The sequence below is a fragment of the Hippichthys cyanospilos genome, chromosome 2 (genome assembly GCF_059441005.1).
Source record: "Hippichthys cyanospilos isolate Australia breed blue-spotted pipefish chromosome 2, RoL_Hcya_1.0, whole genome shotgun sequence".
NCBI lineage: Eukaryota > Metazoa > Chordata > Actinopteri > Syngnathiformes > Syngnathidae > Hippichthys > Hippichthys cyanospilos.
The window spans coordinates 14,843,672-14,865,437 of NC_142370.1; the positions used below are offsets into that span (position 1 = coordinate 14,843,672).

General features: G+C 39.4%; 1 protein-coding gene across 1 annotated transcript; it reads right to left on the minus strand.

The window, feature by feature from the left end:
- Nucleotides 1–1,700: 1,700 nt before the first annotated feature.
- LOC148427518 (uncharacterized) lies at nucleotides 1,701–19,059 on the minus strand. The gene is given in 24 exon segments (XM_088409193.1): nucleotides 1,701–1,940; nucleotides 2,252–2,330; nucleotides 2,407–2,482; nucleotides 2,550–2,636; nucleotides 3,238–3,384; nucleotides 3,469–3,605; nucleotides 3,998–4,085; nucleotides 4,163–4,249; nucleotides 4,579–4,725; nucleotides 5,354–5,471; nucleotides 8,313–8,454; nucleotides 8,508–8,533; nucleotides 9,579–9,681; nucleotides 9,753–9,846; nucleotides 9,948–10,064; nucleotides 10,722–10,862; nucleotides 10,954–11,125; nucleotides 12,211–12,397; nucleotides 13,178–13,263; nucleotides 14,467–14,587; nucleotides 14,668–14,786; nucleotides 16,213–16,294; nucleotides 16,371–16,584; nucleotides 18,936–19,059. Coding segments are annotated over 24 exon segments (2,739 nt in total). The 5' UTR covers nucleotides 18,990–19,059; the 3' UTR covers nucleotides 1,701–1,825.
- Between the last annotated feature and the right edge of the window lie 2,707 nt (nucleotides 19,060–21,766).

Consider the following 21,766-nt stretch of genomic DNA (forward strand, 5'->3'; position numbering starts at 1 on the left):
TTGAGCATAAACTATTAGCGAATAAGGACCATTGTCATTCATGTATTACCCTCCAACGTTTACCCAATGTGCTTTGCAGCCCACTGTACGTCTGTTGATCAATTACAATAAGTCCCAGAGGGCTGTGCTGAGAGTGAACCCCCAGTTGCCCCTTGAGACGCTTCTTCCAATGGTGTGCGACAAGTGCGAGTTAAGAGTCGAAACAACTCTTCTTCTGAGGGACTATCGGTCCAAAGAGCCGCTGGACATAGCCAAGACTTTGAATGAGCATGGACTAAGGGAAGTGTTTGCTCGGGACACAGCCAGCAAGGAGGCTTTGTTGAATCATTTTCAGCCCTGTACATATGAAATAGGTAAGCCACAGAAGATTTTTAAAGGGGGCACAAACCCGAGTCTTTATTTTTGGAGTTGTATGTTTGCGCATAGATGACTTGCAACTAATGCAAGACTTAAGAACAGTATTGTGGCATGGATGTCTGACTTTGTACACTTTGGAATGACATTTTTCAGATTCATCACACTTGGGAACTACATTTGTAGTGGAATCTTGAGGCGTATTTTGTTCAACAACTCCAGCACATAGCTTAACACCATCTATTTTATTTCTGGTTTGTGTGCCGGAAAATTGAATCACAAATGCCCATAAACATCCATATGAAACTCAACAAAATAAAGGCATACAATATTTTCCAAAGGACTTACTATATTACATAAGTTGGTCCATGTTCCAATACATTTGTTCTTAATTTGAAAACCAAAATGCTTTGTTCCCATCGCAGTATTAAAAAGCATTATTTGGAGATGTGTACCAGTTCTACAAACAACTTCGCTATTTTCTTATTCTGTCTGTCAACAGCCAGTCAGAGTGCTGCACATCATATGGATCTGTCCATAGAGAATAGGAAACAGAAGGAGAACATAATTTTTCTCAGCTTATGCCGAAACCTGAAGAAAACAGCTGGAATAGTATGTTTAAAAACTGTGTGCATCCTGAAACAGACTTTTACTATAAAACCCAGTTTTTTTTTTAGTTTTTGGAAAGATTGAAAACGGCTTTATATCTGATTGTGAAAGAATATTTATATATCCTTCCAGAAAAAAGGGTTGGAGAGTTCTTCTGGTCTTCTCAAACAAAAGTCTGCTGATGTGAACAAGCAGGACATTTCTAATTCAAACACCATGACAGGACTTCCATGCCAAAAAAGACGAGCTCCCCTCCCTCCCGTGGGGGTCCGAGGCTCACAGGTCTGTGTGAGGCTGGTGTCACCATTCCAAGAAAATCATGGGCTTTGGGTTAAAACATAGTTTCTCTGTAGAGATCCATGGCGTTGGAGTTAAGAAGAGCCAAAAGAAATGCTCCGCCCCCTCCCTGTGTGAGCACGCTTCAGGAAGTGCACGCAGACGTAGATGCTGAAGGTAGTAGCCTTTTGAATTTCAAGCATCATCAAGTATTGCACTTGACATTTTTAGCTATAGTGATTTCATGTCATACGTCTTGGTTGATGGATTATATTAAATGACTGGGTTTAAGGCTCAGACATCGCTAACATTGTGAACAGACTTTAAAAAAATGCTGAACTGGCTATTGAGAACAATTCTATTCTAATATAAAGTATATAGAGATTTCCTGTGTTTTTTTTGTTTGTTTTGTTTAGTGTGTGCTAAAGCAATTGAATGCATAAAAATCACAACAAAACGAGTTGAGGCTGAGAAATCATTTCTTTTTTTTTCTTCCAACCATTATCCTTTTATGAAACATCTATACACACATACATATAGTACATACGTTCATACATCTGTGATGTCTATACACGTTTTATTTGAACTACACTACTTCCTTGCGGCCCCTGCTGAGCTTTGGCATGAGACTTGGTGCGGTAGGACTCACGGTCCAATGGAGACTTTTTTCTGGCTACAGTGGAATGAAAAATATTACAAAGCTTGTTGATTTTTATGTGTTCGCAGATGAGTTGACGTGAGGAAAAATATAAGCTAAACACAAACATTTACAAACGGTATAACTTCTGAGTGCTAATGGTACTGAAAAAAACAAAACAAAACAATTAGGTCTCACATAATTATATCAAAGTACAGATAATAGCAACGATGATTAGTGATCAAGGGGCAACCTTGTATTAAATACATAGTATTTGGCATTTTAGTGTGGAACCTGAAATGAATACGAACATTGCCAGCATAAATAAAGCTATTCTTATGAGCATTTTATGTTGAGATGTGTCAAGTCATTCACAACTGCTGTAAATGAAGGATCCAGTTCTGATAGTCTTCCAAGCAGGTACACGAGATATGCAGAGGCTCCACCAGCTCTCCTGAAACAGGAAAAGTCATACTCACTACACTATATACAGCATTGCACATTGACTTAATAAAGCTAATTTTACATACCTTGCACCTCAAACTCAAGCCGTCCTGGCAGAGATGATTTCTCTGTAGCTTTGATGCTTCGACGGGGCAGCCTGCCCTTTAAGAAAAAAAGACACAAAATATAATGGATGTAAAACACAATGGAGTCAATTAACTTTCATTACCTGGTATGTGATATTAAGTTGCTTGTTGTCCACTGACAGCAGCAGTATGTCTTGTGGGAAAAGAACCATCAGTCTTTCTTGGAGACCCTGGAACAACAAAGTCATCCTCTAAAACATAGGTTTCCAACTCCAGTCCACGTGGGCCGGCATCCTGCATGTTTTACGGTTTTCTTTCCCCAACACACCTGATTCAAATGATTAGCTCATTAGCAAGCTCTGCAGGAGCTTCAAAATGATCCCAATCATTTGAATCAGGTGCTTTTGAGGGAAAAGGTTTAAAAACATGTAGGATACTGGCCCTCGAGGACTGGAGTTTGACACCTGTGCTCTAAAACATAGGTGTCAAACTCCATTCATCGAGGACTGGTATCCCGCATGCCTCAAAGTTCTTCTCTTAAACACATCTGATTCAAATGATTAGGATCATTTTCAAGCGCCTGTGGAGCTTGCTAATATGCAAATCATTTGAATCCGATGTGTTAGGGAGAGAAAACTGGAACACCAGTAGGATACCCGCCCTTGAGGACTAGAGTTTAACACCCATGCTCTAAAAAAAACTTGCAAAACTACATTGTGACAGGGCCTGAAATTTCCACTATGAAAATCCAGCATATGACCCAAAGTTGAATTGGAAAAAAGGCCCAATTTCATTCAATCATCTTAAATGATGACCAGGTAATAGTGATACCTGTCTGTGTGTATTGATGATATGGACCACTGAGATGTATCCTGGCTGGCCCATGTGTTGTATAGGCGGACCCTCCCACTCCCATATAGGCGCATGCGTCAAATATTCCTTGAGCTCCTCTTTTTTCCAGTTCTCATCACATGGTAGCTGCAGACACAACATACAAAGAATGAGGAAACTAAAGATTCTTTGTCAAGTACAAACATTTGTAAAGAGGGTGTCAGTCATTACTAGATAGGAGAGCGCACAGTGTGAAGGACTCATTGATTGAGTCATCGACTTATATCTTCTGTCTTCTAAGTGTTTCATCCATGTCTGTAACTCTGAAGCATTGGGGCATATGAAAGTCTTGGGGTCCACAACTGAGCCTGTACAAAGATTCAAAACAATGAGTGTACTTGCTTGCATCTTGAAAACGCTATGATGTATAGCTTGTTTCTCCGATTGGTGCATTATACATAAATATGAACAATAAATAGAAGAAACATTATAGAATACAAATCCATAGAGTGCAATTGGCATTTTCAGAGTGTGTGTTGATATTCAGAATATGAATAGCTCTGAGAAAAAGCTGTCTTATTCTTTTTGCATGTTTTTTTTTTTTTTTTTAGCACTGTGGTGAGAAGTGTGAGCTTTTCATTTAATTGTTGTCAATTCACTCTCACTGGTTATTCTTGCCAGCAACTAGGTGAGTAAAAGTTTGTGCTTCTTCCTGTATTATCAAGTTACCTACTGTACTATTGCCATATTGCACACTTACTGCTAATCTCAAACACGTGATGTGACTGAGAGACTTCACCCTCCATTGGAATGACCTGAAAGGAAAGACCGGAAAGAGGAAGCATCCCCTGCAAGGAAAAAAAAAACCTCACTTTGGTTAGCCGCTATGCCACATATGTAAGGGCAAACAAGAATACTGCAGTACCTCATAAATGAAGTCTTGTTGTGTGTGATCCAGAGAGAGGAGCAGCAGGTGGAAAGAGAATAAAACCAGGAAATATTCCTGGTTCTCCTGTGAGGATAAATTAATGTGATGAATAGGATACAAGCAAGCGGGACGCCAGAAAAAATATACTGTATATTTATAGAATAGCAGGGCAAAAACTGTGATGTTGTCACTTGTGGTAAGGCCTGTATGTGGTAACGTTCTAAAAGGTGTTTTTTTTTTTTTAAACACTACATATTTTGTTTTGAGAATGGATTTTGAAAAGGCATCGTCGGTTATTAAATGATGTTAAACAGGCTTTTTTTTTTTTGGGATTATGTATTTGCACCGTTGTACTATAAGTAAAGGCATTTTCATACATCATCACTTTGAGTGTGCACACAGTCTTCTCTGACCTGAGAATATTTGTTGTGCAGACACACGAGGGAGGAGTGGATGATCTCCCCATACATGTGAGCAGGTCGACCCTCCCAGCCTCGGATTGGCTGCTGGGAAAAGATCCTCTGGTGCAGCTCCCTTTTGCTCATGCCCCACAGCACGCCCTACAAACACGCGAAGACTGAAGCATGCCTCAAATTGTTTGGCTCTCGACTACTGCCTTCAAACCTTCTTGAATGGCTTGAATAGTGTAGCGACCCTTTACCATTAGTGGGGTATTCACTATTTGAATTCAAGCTTCCCAAACATCAATATTAATTTAATTGGAGAAGACTTTAAAATGCATTCCAGTCTTTCCATCCATCCATCCATCCATCCATCCATCCATCCATCATCCCATGACATGTTGGAATGAACCGGACAATTTTCCATTCAAATTCATCGAACACTTCCCAGTTCAACCAAATTCAACATACATATCACAACAATTAGCAACTCCATGACAGCCACCAAGCTTGACGGTATTAGCATATGAAATTTATTGGGGGAAATCGCAAGTCACTTTGCTTTGACACCGGTGGTGTCATATTGCAATTTTAGTCCAAGTATTCAATGACTTTTTCACTTCCTGTAAACTATGAATCACATAAAAAATATGAGTGCAGAGGGTGTCATTAACCACAATGGAAAACACTACAGTGTGTTTGAAAGCTTAACTTGTGTAAGTCATCCTAAGTAACAGCAGTCATGTGAGCTACAAAGGTCTTTGTCAATGCAAACACACGGTCGTACTTTATGAGGGGGACGTTGGTCCAGTTGTGGCAATGAAGTGTAGCATGATGGTGACTGCTTGTCGTCTCTGCTGCTCCTCACTGACAGTTGTAGCCTGGTCTCTCGCAACCTGCACACGCTATCAACATAACATCATTCAGACCTATGAACAAGCACGCTCACTGCATACAGTGTTGCTATGAATGTATGCTTATAACTCAGCTGGTTGCCTGAGTGGGGGTTTTGGGACAGAGTTGCACGATCAAAACACGGTATTTTAACTGTCATTTGCCTCCTGCCGACTGATGTAATCAGATTATAACCAGACGAGACATACACCTTTTGCCCCGTTCAATTGTCAAACTGTACTCCAATTGAGCACCGAAAGCTAAGTCGGAATGTCAGCTCAATCATAGAGTTGTAGCTCCAGTATCTTGATTTGGGTTCTGAAATCCTTTATGACAAATGCCAAAATCCCTCAAAACAATGTAATAAATTCTGTCTTTGAACTTACATGCACCCTGTTGCTGTCCTCAACAGTCAAGTAGAAATAAAGTGAAGTTGTTATGACACAATCTTGGTCACACCCAAAGTTGAAATCCACATTTAGAAACACAAATTATTATGAGTACTAATTGTAAAAGTAGCTGTTGTTGTAGATAGTGGTATGTACTCATTTAACATAAAAACAAATTGTTGAGTTGAAATTGTAAAATTGAAAAATAAATAAATAAATAAAAACGTTTTTGGTCCTTGTCCTGCTACACTACACCTTAAACATTTTGTCAATGAACGCCTGATGTTTTTGAAATTTAATAATTCCAGTATGTATATTTTTACTATGTTTTTGGTCGTACTGTATATTTTTACTAGGTACTTTGGCATTGACGCAACAGTGTCTTTAATGTCATAACTGAAAGGAGCTCCACGATAAATTCAGTAATGATGATTAAAAAAACACTCACATGCACACACAGACAGACTGGCCGCAGTTGTAGATTAGCCCTAGTTAATCTCCTAGTCTTCCTAATGAGCAGGGATTTGTGCCATCATTGTCAGTATTGTATTAGCGTCCACCATGCTTTGGGCATTGTATTGTTCTAATCTGCTAATCACATGAGTGCTGCATCACTGAACTACCAAATTTATGTTGCGTAAATACGAGACAATTACAGTAGTTCATCTTGTGCTGAAGGCTGCAAAGCATATGGGTAATGAAGATGATCCATTTACTTGTCTTACATTATACATAAACATTCACCTGTGTGACAAGAGTAACTTGTACAAAAGGTTACAATTGCTAGCAACATTGTCCATTTGCTCATCTTCTGGTCGATTTCATAAGGTAGGGTCACATTATGGTGTATTCTTGACTGACTAGAAAAATACGTTCCTCAAGGATGCACACACACAGTCTACGGTGTGTGTGTGTGTGTGTGTGTGTGTATATATATATATATATATATATATATATATATATATATATATATATATATATATATATATATATATATATATATATATATATATATATATATATACACACACACAGACACACACACACACACACACACACACACACACACACACCGTAGACTGTGTGTGTGCATCCTTGAGGAACGTATATATATATATATATATATATATATATATATATATATATATATATATATATATATATATATATATATATATATATATATATATATATATATATATATGTGTGTGTGTGTGTGTGTGTGTCTTCACTTTTTGCCGATCTAACCGATTTTAACCGATGTACTGCAATTACACTCCCAAGCTAACATGGAGTCTGAAGCAGTTTAACATCCTGTTAATACCTGGTCATATTCAGCCGAAAATGAAGGCATTTTTGGTTAAAACTTCACCACTCCTTATTCTACATTGACAGATTTGTGGCATTACATAGCATGTTGGCAACAACTCTTATTGGCTGTACGCTTGTGGTTGTGAGTGAGAGAGCTGTGCGGGGATCTATATGCGGGGGAGGGGAGTGGTGTGTGATAGATGCATGAAGGAGTGACAAAGAAACAACACAGACTGAGCCTGGCCCTTTAAGAAAAATTGCGTTGCTGGGGAATGGGTGCCCTTAACTGTGAGGAGAGTTAGCTGTCACTCACCACTCTGATGCACTGTGTTTTATAAAAGAAAAGAACATTTGTACCCAAAATGAGACACATGCCTCCATACTATGGTCAGGAGATCACTGGAAATGGGAAAGGAAGCTAGGCAATGTTTTATTAAACACATTTCATAGACTTTATTTATGTCCAATGTCCTTAGTGCATACGTCTGCATAAAAAGTGAATCAGAGAGCCCTGATTCTTATTTAGATGCTATAGAACAGGGGTCCGCCAGCACGGAGGCAAATGGTGAATATAAAGTGCACATAAAATATCAACTCACCATTAATGGCAAACTAATGGGAGCTTTCTGCTTGTTTCTCTCTTCACACAGATGGGACTTGGGGCTTCTCGAAAATACTTTTGAGGCTGGCACCATTTGCAAGTTCATCTGGTTCAGTAAATATATATATATATATATATATATATATATATATATATATATATATATATATATATATATATATATATATATATATATATATATATATATATATATATATATATATATATATATATATATATATATATATATATATATATATATATATATATATATATATGCGGCCCTTGCGGTACTAGTTGAGCCACAGGCTGGTACCGGGACACGCGCTGGCAGTTGGAGACCTCTTCTATAGAACACATGTCAATGACAATAACCACTAGACGATGGGGCAAAGAAAACCACAAAGGCTGACAGAACAATCACAGAGGGTATATGTGCTCACTTCCTTCTGCACAGCATGTCCACCCAAACCACCAAATTCCATTTTTCTACTGCACCTAATAATTCTTTTCAGAACTAATTTAAGAGTACAGTATATGTATAATCTTACCGTAAATGATCTCCGGAGAGTTCCAGGAGCTCAATCTCATCAGGACCTACATCAGCCACGCCAGTGTGCCTCTGGGTCACACTGCAGCATCCCATCACGGACAAGGTTTCTTCCTCTTCTCTTGCCCTCAACCTGTCAGATCCTCCTCAATACTGCGAGCATCATCTCCCCACTGTGTGTTTGCCACACTCCAACCAGGCACAAACACATACAAAAGGGGCCTAAAAGAGGATATTGGGCAGAGTAGGAGGGGCTATTGCTAATCTCTAGTTCCCCCTTTTTTTCACAAGCACGTACTGTTGTTTCCATCCAGCCTGGCACATCTAAGGTGTTCAGGCGCCTGAAAAGGAATTGAAGAATGAAAATAAAATGTTGAAGTGGAATGTGGTTGTTTGTTCCTCCCTGTCAGCTGCCTTAAACTTTGGTTTTGTCTCTGACATGAGCGTTTGTTTGTTTAGAAAAAGATGCCTCTGATGTAATCAAACACTGGCCTGCAAAGTGCTGTGTGTCCATGCTACTTACCATTGTGATTTCCAACTGGGATTTTGAAAAGATGAGTCAGCAACCAAGCAGAGCTGGTTAGAATCGCAGGAACAGCGTGGGTAGAATCCGTCATGTCATCTACATGCTCTTCTGTTTGCGTGAAAAGACTCGGGAATCGTTTCACATGACGTGACCGAATATACAGTATGGACCTAAAACAGTGTAGTGATCCATTCATCTGACTTCTGTGTAAGTAGTGTGGATAGCCACCTGCTTGCTACCCAGAAGAGAAAAAGTAGCATACAAATAATGAATGGATATGTGTATAAAATAAACTTTCCTTGTCATTATTAGTCCATCTGGAGGAAGTACTGAGTGTGTCACTCAAGCAACTAAATAGATGGTGTGAAATTTGGTCTTTCATTTTTTTTTTCTAAGCCCTATGAACTCTACCTAGGAACAAATTGTGATTGTGTCACTCTTCAGACAAAGTAATGTTGTGATACTTCTTAGTACATCATTTAATAATGTTTATAAGGTTTACAATAAGCCATTACTGTGTCATTTCTATCTTTATTCAGTGACTAGACAAATAGGGATTTGGACAGAATGAAAAAATGAACTTATATGTATGACTTGTTCATAAATGTGAACTGTACATGATTATGTATTTCAAAAATTAAACATCAAGTGCCCCACTTGCGTCATGTCTCACAGGCAGACGGACCGGCCCCTCATCTGTTGGCTGTTTTTGGAGACTTTGTGGCCGTTTTGTGTGAATACGAGCAATGAAGTCCATTGTACAGGAGCACAAACTCCCTCTGACTGGCCAAAGGCAAAATCCGTTGTCTCAGACGGCACTTGTTGAAGATCTCCAGAGTTAAATCTGAAGAAGAGCATCAAAGAAATGACAACACGAAAGGAGCAACAAGATATGCTAGCACTAAATGAACATACCCAGTGTCTCCACTATGGTGCTGGGTATCACATCTTTCAGCACCTCACAGTTGACATGGAGAGCGGGATTACAGTTCATCTCCAAAAGCCACACCTTTGTATTTTCAGTTTTAGAATAGGACATACAGTATAGGTTCTTTTCAACTACTGTACACACCAACAAACATATTTATTCTCTTTGGGCACCTCACTCACCTTGAAATCCTCATCCACCAAAAAGTCACAGCCAATCAGATCAAAGAAACCCAGCTTGCAGTCGAGCTTGGGTTTGACAGCAAGGAAACACTGTGTCATCATCTGCTGCATGTACCGCTGCAGCATACAGTGGGGACATTTTCAAACTTTTGAAACTGACTGTCAAAGCCTAAATTGTACATACAACAATCAGGCCTGGATAGGAAGCAATGCCTTAATTAGGTTTGTTCTATTGCATCATTGGCGGGAGTGTATCACATGCTGACTTGAAAAACTGTGAAGACATGAAATTAAATCAAGACAAATAATAAATGTAATTAATAAATATTGTAACAAACATTTACATTGAAGCGATTTAGACAAGAATGCCTTTTTTTTTTTTTTTTTTGCAGTTGCTTTGCTTTTGTGTCCTCTGTCTACTAAATCTCATGCACTAGCGTGCTAGCCCTCTGGCCAAAACCGTTTTGGACATTATGATCGATGGCCCCTTTATTGTGTTGTCATGATTGATGTGTGTGCATCTAATTACATAAAAGCGTAACTGCGGATGGTATGATTAACAATGAAAAATCTTTTGGCATGATTTCATTGATAATATTTAATTATCCCCAATAATTTCTATCACTCATGAATATAATAATAGTAATAATAACAATAATAATGTCTTCACTTTCCTGCCAAGTGATGCAAAATTGGCATCACCTCAACTGGGAGCTGCATGAAATCTGACTGCTAATTGGTCCCTGCGAGCTAGCAGACAACAGCAGCACTCACTGTGAAGGTGCTCAGCACCCAATCCCTTGGTAGACCCTTGGCAACCTGAAACCGTTCATTTACATATGCGTTGAAGCTCTCCATGGACCACACCGTCTCCTCTTTCATGTGGCTGTAGAGGGGGTGCTTCTTCTGCATGTACTGCAGGTGGACAGCAGGGGTCGCACACAGACACATCAAACCGCTTACAGGATGAGCAACATTGCTGATGTCTTTCTTTAGCTTCTTGTACCTGATTGGTCAGGTGGGCTGAGAGATTGTTGGAGCTGGGGACATATTTGTCACAGGTCAGTCGAACGTATCCGTGGCGAAAGAAGACCATGTAAGGTGACGTGCAGGCGATCAGGAGATAGGAGCGCACATCAAACTTCTTCCCTCGTAACAGCAGCGGCCTCTGGATGTAGCTACACGATTAAGCCATTCACACATCACAAACGCTTCAATGATATGTTGGAGAAAGTGCCAACACAAGTACGGTCTACAGTTAAGGCACTACAGACCTTACATCTTTATTGATAAAGGTAGAGTTTAATATTAAGGCCCTAAATGCCACCTAATGGTGCCGAAACCTTGGCTGGTACGAGTAATATTAGTAGTAGTACTAGTAGAAAAAAATATGTGGAAGTAATAAATTGTGACTGATTTTCGTCAAGGCAAAGCTAAGTTTAGCCTGGGTTGCCACCGGAAGTGAAGACATGATCATGTTCTGTGAAAAAAAATAGTTTTTAGGACAACCGTTGGATGAGAAGTTTTAATTTTGTTTGAACATTGTTTTTATGAATTCTTGGCTTAAAGTTGGTGGTACAGTGATTCGTTTTCACAAAATCAGGCTCATGTCAGCGAAAGTAAAACTTGAGATGATATATTCTTACTGTGCGAAAAATCATTTTAAAGTAATGTTTAATACGTGGTGGTAGCTCAAAAATTGATGGCGTTAGAGCAATTTGAATGTTGCCAAGTTGAAAAACACTGTTTTGAGAAAAACACGTTCAAAGTTTTAGCACATTGTCCATACGCAGCAGTATCTTGGATAAAAGATATTGATTCTAAACTTTCAGAAAGTGTTAACTGGCCACTGGAGAGTAAATTCCAATAGCAGGTAAGAACGTCATCTGATATTTGAGCACTATAACTGAGGAAATTTAACGTCTCAATTCTCAATCCCCAAGCAACTTTTCCATTAAGTTTACAACTGATTCCTTCCCTGCCAAAGTTACCTTGTTTTGAAGTTGCTCCCTGTGTGTGTTTTTAATGTCTTAATTTGAAAAGGAAACTGACCTGTTCCTGTCACACCATTAAAAAGCACTACATCAGCTTTGCTGATACTGCCATAAACTCTATTAAAATCTCATTTACCCCCTTGAAGTGCCCTTATGTGACCACAAGAAAAACATAGAACAGAAGCCGAGTGGAAACTTGTATTTCAAGGCGCCCCTGTCTGTGGTACACATAGCAGCTTGCATATTCAGGATCTGAAATACATACTGACTGTTGGACAATGTAAGCCTGAGGCTGGCGGTGAAGCTTCTTAGTGTTGGTCCGCAGGTCGTCCATTTTCTGCAGCTTCAGCTTCAAGGCGGCAACATCCTCCACACTCTTCAGTAGAAAGATCCCTCTGCCCTGGTTCAGACCCGTAGGCTTGCATATCCACATTTGACTGGAAGTGTTGCCCGTACCTGCCGAGTGCCAACAATAGGCTCTCAAAAATGCTGGGTAAAGTTCTTTGAATGTATTGTCGAAAACATCTAATACAGTACTTCAAATTTCGAGGACATACTGGTGATCAATTTGTTCAGTAAATATTATAAAAGTAAACTGTTCCAGGCTCTACCACCACAAACTTTTATGCTTCAAGCGGCGTTGTCTGTTTTGAAATACTGTATTGCATTCATTAGCTAGCCCTCACAATACCTTGGGTCATTTTCACACTTTTTCCTCTTTGCCAACACCAGTACACTATATGGGGGTATAACAGCAATAAATAATTAAATAATAAAAAAATATCACAACAGTGGTTAATACAGCAGAGTATATCATAATATCCCCCCAGATAGCAAGCAATTAATTGGGAGATATTTTTATGTACTTTATGACAATGCCATGACATGATTTTTATTTTGAAAGAAAATAAAAAAATACTGATTCCTAGGTTGCAGAGCAACTCTTGTGTTGGTTTTGTTCAACATAGTCATCAGTCATAGTTGTTCTTGTGTTTGTGGCTTAGCCCTCCATTTTGCGGACTCAATGATATGGCAACAGGTTGTTGCCAGGGTGATTTTATCAGGTCCTCATAGGAGCTGGAGAGCATTATTTTTTTTTCCACTATACAGGTACACATCAATAAGTGCTCACACTACCACGCACAAATGAATGCAGTTTTACGATTTGATTTTGTAGACAGTCGTTTGCCGTGTGTGTGTGTGTATCTGAGAATAATCAATATTTTGTATCCGTACCATCCTGCTGGGCAAAGAAATCCTCTCGCTCTTCCTTCACATCCATACGGAAGGTTACAGGAATAAAATCCTTCATTTTCAGCTTCCTGTATAGCACAACACAGTAAGCTGTCAGCAAAACCTGTTTTAAAGCTGAATAAATTGCAGATAAAAAAAAGGACATTTCAAGAAAATATTCAAAGGTTTTATTTATTTATTTTTAATGAAACCAGTGAAACGGATGTCAAATAACCACTGCTAATTAGTTCAGGTTAAAAATTGATACTTTACTATTGGGTCAACTAAATTACTTATCTTGTACAATTATACCTTTAAAAACACATTTTGCCGCTTGCCGCTGACAAAAAAATGACATCATGAGTGCCCACACACAAGTTTGTTGGCTATGAGAACAAACAGCAACTTTATCAGCAATATTGTCAGTCTTTTTCATTTGAAAGCTGAAATGTCTCCAAATGGACGATTTTATTCTCTGATTATGAACAATTTCATACTCAACTTTATCCTGGTGTCTCGTTTTGCTCCTAAACATATTATAGCAGTCATATAAATAAGATTGTGGCCAACATGGGTAGAGAGCTGTGTCTGTCATTAACTCATTCAATGCCAAGGACATATTTTTATGTTTTTTTTTTTTTTTTTTTTTTTTTAAGAGTCCAGACATTCGATCCCAGATACTTAAAAAATGTGGTCCTTTTATAACTGAGGCTTCAGTGAAACAGGTGCTTCGGTCACTGGTATCATCCCACCTTGACTATGGTTTAGTGGTTTGGTCATGTGCTTCAAAGACGGAGATTCATAGACATTCAGAAGGTACAGAACAAAGCAGCTCGTCTTGCCTTGCGCTGTTTATCGCGTACCAGTGTGCGCCTCATGCATCAGTCCTTGGCATGGCTAGTAATGGATGTGGCTTCTTTTATAATATTCATCATCACAAGAAGCCTCGAATTTCACACTCTTAAAATTTTCTTAGTCCGGGACAGGCATGACCATTGCACTAGACAGCAAACAAAAAATGGCATAATTATTCCTGTATTTACAACTTGCTGTATAGAGCAGCTAGTTACTGGTAGAGGTTACTCTGTAATCTTAAAGCTGAAAGATTAAATGTTTTAAAATTAGTGTAAAGGTAAAGTTAATGACAAGGGTTTTAGATTTTTAATTGTTGTTAGTTGCACTATTGTCATGTTGAGAATTGATAAATGTATGTAGCCTGGGTTATTTGAGTTGTATTTTTCTCTTTATTGTTTATTGGGGATCCATACAAACACATTAACAAAGAAATAAACCTGAGCACTCTGCCATGGTTGACTTTGCAGCTGACTCGCTCGTACTCCCTCAGACTGCAGAGCAGGCCGATCTTGGTGGTGAGCACCTTGTTGTTGGGGATCTGATAAACCAGCTGGTCTCCTGGGAGCAACATGGGAGGAAACGTCCACCGCATGAGCCACACAAAATCCCGTGTTCTCATGACAAGCAAGTGCCATCACCTTCTCTGAAGTTGAGGTAGGTACTTGGAGATTTGGTCTCACACCACTTGAGTTTGAAGTCCTCCCTGTGCTTGTTGTATATTCTCTTCCACCCTCGTCTCTCACAGTAAGCGCTCACTCTGAAGGGCAGGAGAGCGCCATCACACTCAACCATACAAGAGAGCACCGTGAAGATTTGTTGACCTAAAGCGGGCTATCAGACTCTGCAAGCTACAGTATTTTTGGACACAGAACCAGTTGATTAATCAGTCAGAGGTTAGACTAGAGCTCCCAAAACTGAATTTACGGTTCACTGAGCCTGTCAATGGGAGGCTAAGTCATCAAAAGATACTGGTACTTTATATACAGCAATGTTCCACTATTGACAGGGAATCAGGACCGAGCCTTTCCGCTAATAGTGAAAAACTGTATATGATCTTGTGGCACCTCCGTGTGTTTTTTATTGGGCAATATAAAAAATAACAAAACATCTTCTGTTTTAATTCTGGCTTGTCTGCTGGCAAATTGTGTATAAACAAAATAAAGGTATACTTTCCAAAGGAGTCACTAAAACACAATTTAGTGATGAGTCGATTCATGTTCCGATTAATTTGTTCTTAATTTCCAAGGAAACATGTACAGTTCCTGTCATGGCACTTCATTAGTTAGCCGATACATGCAGGAACCTGTCATGGTTTGTTGGGTTGTGGGTCTATTTTGAGGGGTTCTGTTTCTGTTTACGTTTATGGTTCCTGTTTCCGCCCGTCGCGTCTCCCTGCGTTAGTTTTGATTTAGTCCACCTGTCTGTTACCTGCGCCTCGTGTCCTCCAATCTGCTCCCTTGCCTGTTGTCCCTGCCCAGCTGCCGTGTGTTTGTTTGATTAGAGTTGAACGTATTTAAACCTGGTTTTCGTTACAGCCCGTGTCGGATCATTGTCGTGTCGTGACATTGTCGTCTTGTAGTCCCGTCTCGTCTCGTCCATCGGTTTCGTGTATTCCTGCCAGCCTGCCCGTAGTGTTTGTTTTCTGCTTTTCCAGCTTGCCTGCGCCCTTAGTTTTTGCCGTCCTGTTTTTCCCGCTTTTTGTTCCCGTTCGTTGTATTAATAAACATGGATTTCATCAACCCCCTGTCCCGACGCTCCCCTGCTTTTGGGTCCTCCTCCTCCGCAACCACGCCGGCGTTCACACCCGCCGTGCATCACCGTGACAGGAACCCTGTTAAAATTTTGCATAACTGTGCCTGTGCCATGAGAGCCTTCAATGTACGTACACCCTCACAATCATGGTCCTAGAATATTATTATGGAAACAGGTCAAAATCTACTTAAAGAAGTTTTGCCCAGAATACTTAATGCTAACGTATTGCTTTATTGCTGGAGATGTTTGTTCTTTCCTGATAGTGTGGTCATTCCGGGTCAACATCTCTCATGATCTGTATTTGTGTACTTTCACATTGTTTTGAAAGGGTTTGGTTTCATTTCATATTTTTCTTCAGTCCCCTATGTCTCTTGTGTCTTGTGTCCCTATTTTTCTATCCACGTGTTGTCCAATGTGGGTGTCTGACTTACATCTCAGCGCCATTGGTTCCTCCAAAGAAGAAGAAGGTGCCAGAACCCCTGGGCTCCTCAATATGTTTCACGCTTTCCTTTACTGGAAAGAAGCACATAAAACATGACTTGTGTGCCAATACAAAAGAACGTACAATGTTCATTGGGCATGCACACACCTGAGCCTCTGTCATTTCTTTTCTTGTTCAAAGCCATCTGGCTACTTCCCCTTTTGTCTTTACCAGACCGCCTCTCTTTCACCTGGACCATCATCAGTCCTCTACGAGCAAGAGATAACGGTACTGCAGCTTGGTCCTTCTCATCTGTTTGGCCAGCATCGTTCCCGGCCTCTTTGCATGGCGCCAGCAAGCTTTCAGATGACATGAGCTCCAGCTGCACAACAAGAACATCAAGAGAGTCCTTTGTTGAGAGGGGCACAAAATATATATATATATTTTTTTTTTCATTGATAAATTAAATTGAAAAATGAAAAGGCTTTTGCCACTGTAATTTACTAGCACAGTAAGTCCCAATTTTAGTTCTGCGATTGGTTTTACCTTAAATCGTTTGTCTCTCAAATCATAGTTCCCCCAGTACAACCGAGTGCAATTAATCATCCCACTCCCCCCACAAACAAGGCTTTTTAAACATTTTTCTAAAGGAGAAATGCAGCAGCACTATATTGCACTTTACTTATTGCCAATTGTCAGCAAAAAATGGTAACGTCTACAATTACTTCGATTTAAGAATAACAGAAAGACATCACATGTGCTCAAATGTTACTGAACGATCAAGTATGGCTTGCCTTTTATCTGGGTTTGGTCACATGATGCTCATGAGCTGAGCCGTGATTGGTCATTACCTGATCCTTGAGCACATTTTATCCCATTTTCATTTGCCAGCACATGGAAAATGTGTTTTTGAAGTTTGTACAGTAAAAAAAAATTCAAACTGACAAAATATGAACTTTCTACTGCTGAAAATAGCTCATTTTCATTTGAGTATGTTTGTCTTCCTTTAAAGAGAAAGTCGACTTATTTTTTAAACAATGTTCTGTGAAACCCCACTGGTCCAAACACAGCATTTTATAAATATTGTGCTTGTAGAATAGGAATCAAATATAATTAAAATCCACCTGTTTTTATCCATCTCAGATGTTGATGATCATTTTAAGTTTTGCTGTCAAAATGACACCACTCAGACATTTGTTTTTTCTTAACCTTGCGCTAACAAACAAAGTTATTTCATTGCTTCAAATAAAATTGTAACGGAATGTATAGCTTGACAGTGACCTTCACTGGCAGCTTGTATAAAGAATTGTTCACTCTGCCGAAGTGCCGCTTGCTGTGAAGTGAGTTGGGTTCACTGCCACCATACCTCAGTGCTCTCGTGTCTCAAATTTTCTGTCGAACGATAGCTCCTATCTCAAAACCCGTTATTTGGGTCATTACATTGAAACGACAACAACCCCATTTTACTTTGATTTTAAGGCTTGCTTTTGCATGTTTATGGAAAAAACCATTGAGTCTGTCCTTACCTTCAGACTGCAACTGGCAAACTGCAAAATGCGAGGGAAAAAAATGCTATGGTTGCTTGACTCCACTTGGTGTACTCCCCTGTGGTCAGTCTTGACGTTCTTGACTACTCTGCATGCTTTTCTTCAACCATGTGTATTCAAGCCTGCAGCTTGGCAGGGCTGAGAAAACCAGTAAAGCTACGGCCGTCTTGTCTACTAATGCAGGTCATCAAACCTCCCTCCCGCTCTGCTCCACCCACGTAAACAATCAGCGAATTGCCCAGTAGCGAGAGCCATGGAAACAGTAGCCACTAGGACAACAATCTTTCCACAGCAACTCTTCAAGAGTGTGTGTTGCAAAGACGCATTGTGTTTTGATTCATCCAATATTAACTACCTGGAGGCCTCCTCTGTTGTACCAACACTATGAGAGTGCTGTTACAGTTACAGAGCTGTCGGATTTTCTAAATGTTAGAACTCCGTTTGTATGGTGGTCTCTCGAGCTATATTGGAAAAAAGGAAAATACAAAATTATGAGGAAAGATTTGTGGAGTTTAGAATTATCAACATAATTAGCCCTTTTACCATAGCAAATCTCTGTTCTCAAGATGTCATCACATTTAAATTAAATTATAAATGATTACAACACAGCATTTTCAAACACAGTGATATAGGTGAAACATGAAAACGAAGCCTGCTGAGGAGCTTAAACCCAGGCCATAAACTCCATAATGTTTAATACAGGGGACAAGTAAACAATTAACTTTCATTAGTATCTTTGGATTGCATTATCATGCTTTACTTGTGTCTGAGAGCAGTTAATGCAAGTTCTGATTTATAACTGCCTGCCCCACTATCGATGATGGTTTCATTAACATTTGTCTAAATTTGTCTAAATTTCATCTGTCACATACATTAAACATGAAACAAAGTATTGCTGAAATTGAATTTACTAAAAAAAAAAAAAAAAATGTAGTTAGGGAATTAAAAAACTTCTATTTTGCATTTCCATCAGAAAAAAGATGCAAAATTGGTCTGCATTCATTGGTTACTTGAAACACATCCCAGAATGCCCTTATCAGCAAGAAATGAAACCAGGACTAAAACAGGAAGCCTCTACAAACAAATTGCCAGTTAAGCCAGCTGCGCTATAGCTGAGAATAACAAACAGCAATATTAACCAACCCAGTTTATTCACCCAACCGACCCAATTTCTCAAAGGTCTCACCCAGTGTAGTTCTTCCACATCTCGACTGATGTTGCAGAGGATCAAATTCCACATTCAGCAGTACAGACCACATATCAAAACCCTACATAGAATTGACACCGATTATTTTTAAGTTATATACCATGATTTTACCAACTTGGTGCACTTGACCTTTTTCTCCATGTGACTGAGCTAAAATGAGTTAGATACTCCTGATGTATAGAAAGTTTTTTTTTTTTTTTCCTCTGCAAAAGCTCCAGATGTTTTTTCTTTCCCTTCAGTATGAGCACTAAAACATGACCCTCGTTGCAGCTTGGATCAGCCACACCTTGATAAAGAGCCGCTGCCACGAGGGGGACAAAGAGGGCAGGCTAGATTTACAACTTTGTCCACCTCGTATTTGCCATCTGCCAAGTCAATGTGTGTGTGTGTGTGTGTGTGTGTGCGTGTGCGTGTGCGTGCGTGTGTGTGTGTGTGTGCGCGCCCACGCATGTCGCACACATGCGTGTGTCTGAAAACCCCTAAATTTGTGCTTTTTTTGGGTTACAATGTTCCTGCGCAGCACACACTCGCAGTCAATGATAATACTACCTTCACCAATGTGCTGGAGCCACATTGATTTCAAGGAATATAGTTTGGAATCTTGCTTTTAATCCCTCAATAAATATAAGGACAATGTTGTTAGAAATTTAGAAGCATGAACGTGCATGCAAATGTTTGCTTTGGCTGTGCATGCCTAAAATGATGTGGTGGGCCAGATCTGCTGACCCCACCCTTACCCTTATGAATCATTTTGCCTTTACAAAGCTAACAAAAAGTATTAGAAAGATAATAATCACATACATATGAAAAAAAACTTCAATAGTCCAAGGTATAATAATTATAGTAGACTACTACCATACTAGTGGCAGTGGTTGTAATTAAAATAATGATTGAATAATCAGTTCAGTAATTATGGAAGTCAGTGAAAGCCATTTATTGTTTATTTTTTATTCAATATTTGTATATTATTAGCCAGTAGCCACTTTTTACAAAATGAAACTAAGGAACTAAATAATCAAGTGTTCCAATGTGTTTATTTATTTTTCTAAGTACACGTACATATAGTGCCGCACAGAGGAACTAAGCACTCTTATTTGCAATGGTCCTCAAATGAGGGAATGTATACAATACACCTGGTTCTCATGGGGTTTTTTACCAGGGTTTCTCTAGGTAGCACCAATTTAATGAAAGGAACAGTGGATTTTTCTTTTTTAAATTAAGAGCAAATTAATTGGAGCATAAATCAACTTATTTTTAATTGTGTGACTCCTTTGCAAAAAGTTGTTTATTTTGTTACGTTTTTTTTACAGCGGTATTTTTCCAGCAGATCCAGAACAAAGAAGGGGGGGGGGGGGGGGGGGGGGGTGTTACACTATCTATCTTCTGCCGTTTCTAAATAAAATAGGTCTAAAGATACCACTCACAAAAGCCTGTCACAAAAGCCAAGGATTATCGAATCAGACATGGATACCTAGTCTGGATTTCAAGCCTTTTTTTCCTCTCTAAAAATGTTTTTCACTCGTTAGGGGGTAGAAGGCTGGAGAAAAAAAATCACAAGATGTACTTAAGTGAAAAAAGGGTCAGAATCACCATTCTAGCAAGTAACATTAAGCTGCATATCCACCTGTTGCTATTCATAGAACAGAATACGACAAGGTTTCCGGGAATTAGGAAGCCTTTGAGGTCAAAGGACGTGTGAAGCCCTTTTTTTACTGCAGTGATTCAGAGCTATACAAATAAACTCGACTAAATCAGAGGAAAAAGTCCAAACGTGAGACGATCGTTTCATTATTCATACATGTTTGCAACATTTTTGTCCCGCGGTGTGCCACGCCACTAAAAAGCATACTACACTTGAAAGATATCAATGAAACCAAACAATGTGTGTTTGAGAGTTTAGTAGTGTGTATCTTTGGGGATTGGCCCATTCCCACCTCATTTCAACATCAGGAAGTGCTGGACAATTTCAGCCTTCGGCAATAGGGTCCCTCCACAACCTATTATTACATCGCCATTTGGCGGTATTCTCCTTGTGAGCTTGTTATATTGTGGCGGCAATGGAGTTAAGTTACCGAGTAAAGAGAGGCGTGCCTTAATAGGCTCCCTCGCTCTGATTTCCTTACATGAGTACAATGGGGAGCGGCGGGTATGACGATGCGTTCCCAGGCTGTCATTGCTCACTCCGGCTGGAGACGTGTGGAAGATGGCTACGCTGGGAAGTAACCAAGTACCAAAACTCTGCTACTACTTCCACTTGGCTGAACACAAAAACCAATGGACATGACGTACTGACGTAACAACCAGTTCGACTCATCAGAAACTGTTGTTTTGAAATCATTTTCAATTTGCTAATTATGCTTGGAAAGTATGCCTAAAAATAATTACGTTTACATTATGTCGTACAGTGCCTGTAGCCAGGATTCAATGTTTGCACCAATATTAGCGGCTAACAGGACTAGCTGCCATGCTAGCATTGTTAACAGCTAGGAGCAACGAACCGCTCCAAATGGGCTGGCGAGAGCCGTCCGATACATTTCAGAAGTTTAATAAACGACTCAACTGACACGTTTGCTGCTCCTGCTGATTTAACAAATCAGGCTGACTCAAATGTGTTCTTTTTGCTTTGAAAGATTTCTGTGGTTTGGAGATCACGTAGTTTCATCAAGAAAATGAGATATTTGTCTAAAATCTCAGTGTTTCTAGAGTAAAATAGTCTGTTGTTAAGTGGAGAAAAAGGTAATGCTATTTAAACATGACAAGATTAAATTTAGCATTTAAGTGAAAGTGTTTTATTGTCCTCTGTATTCATA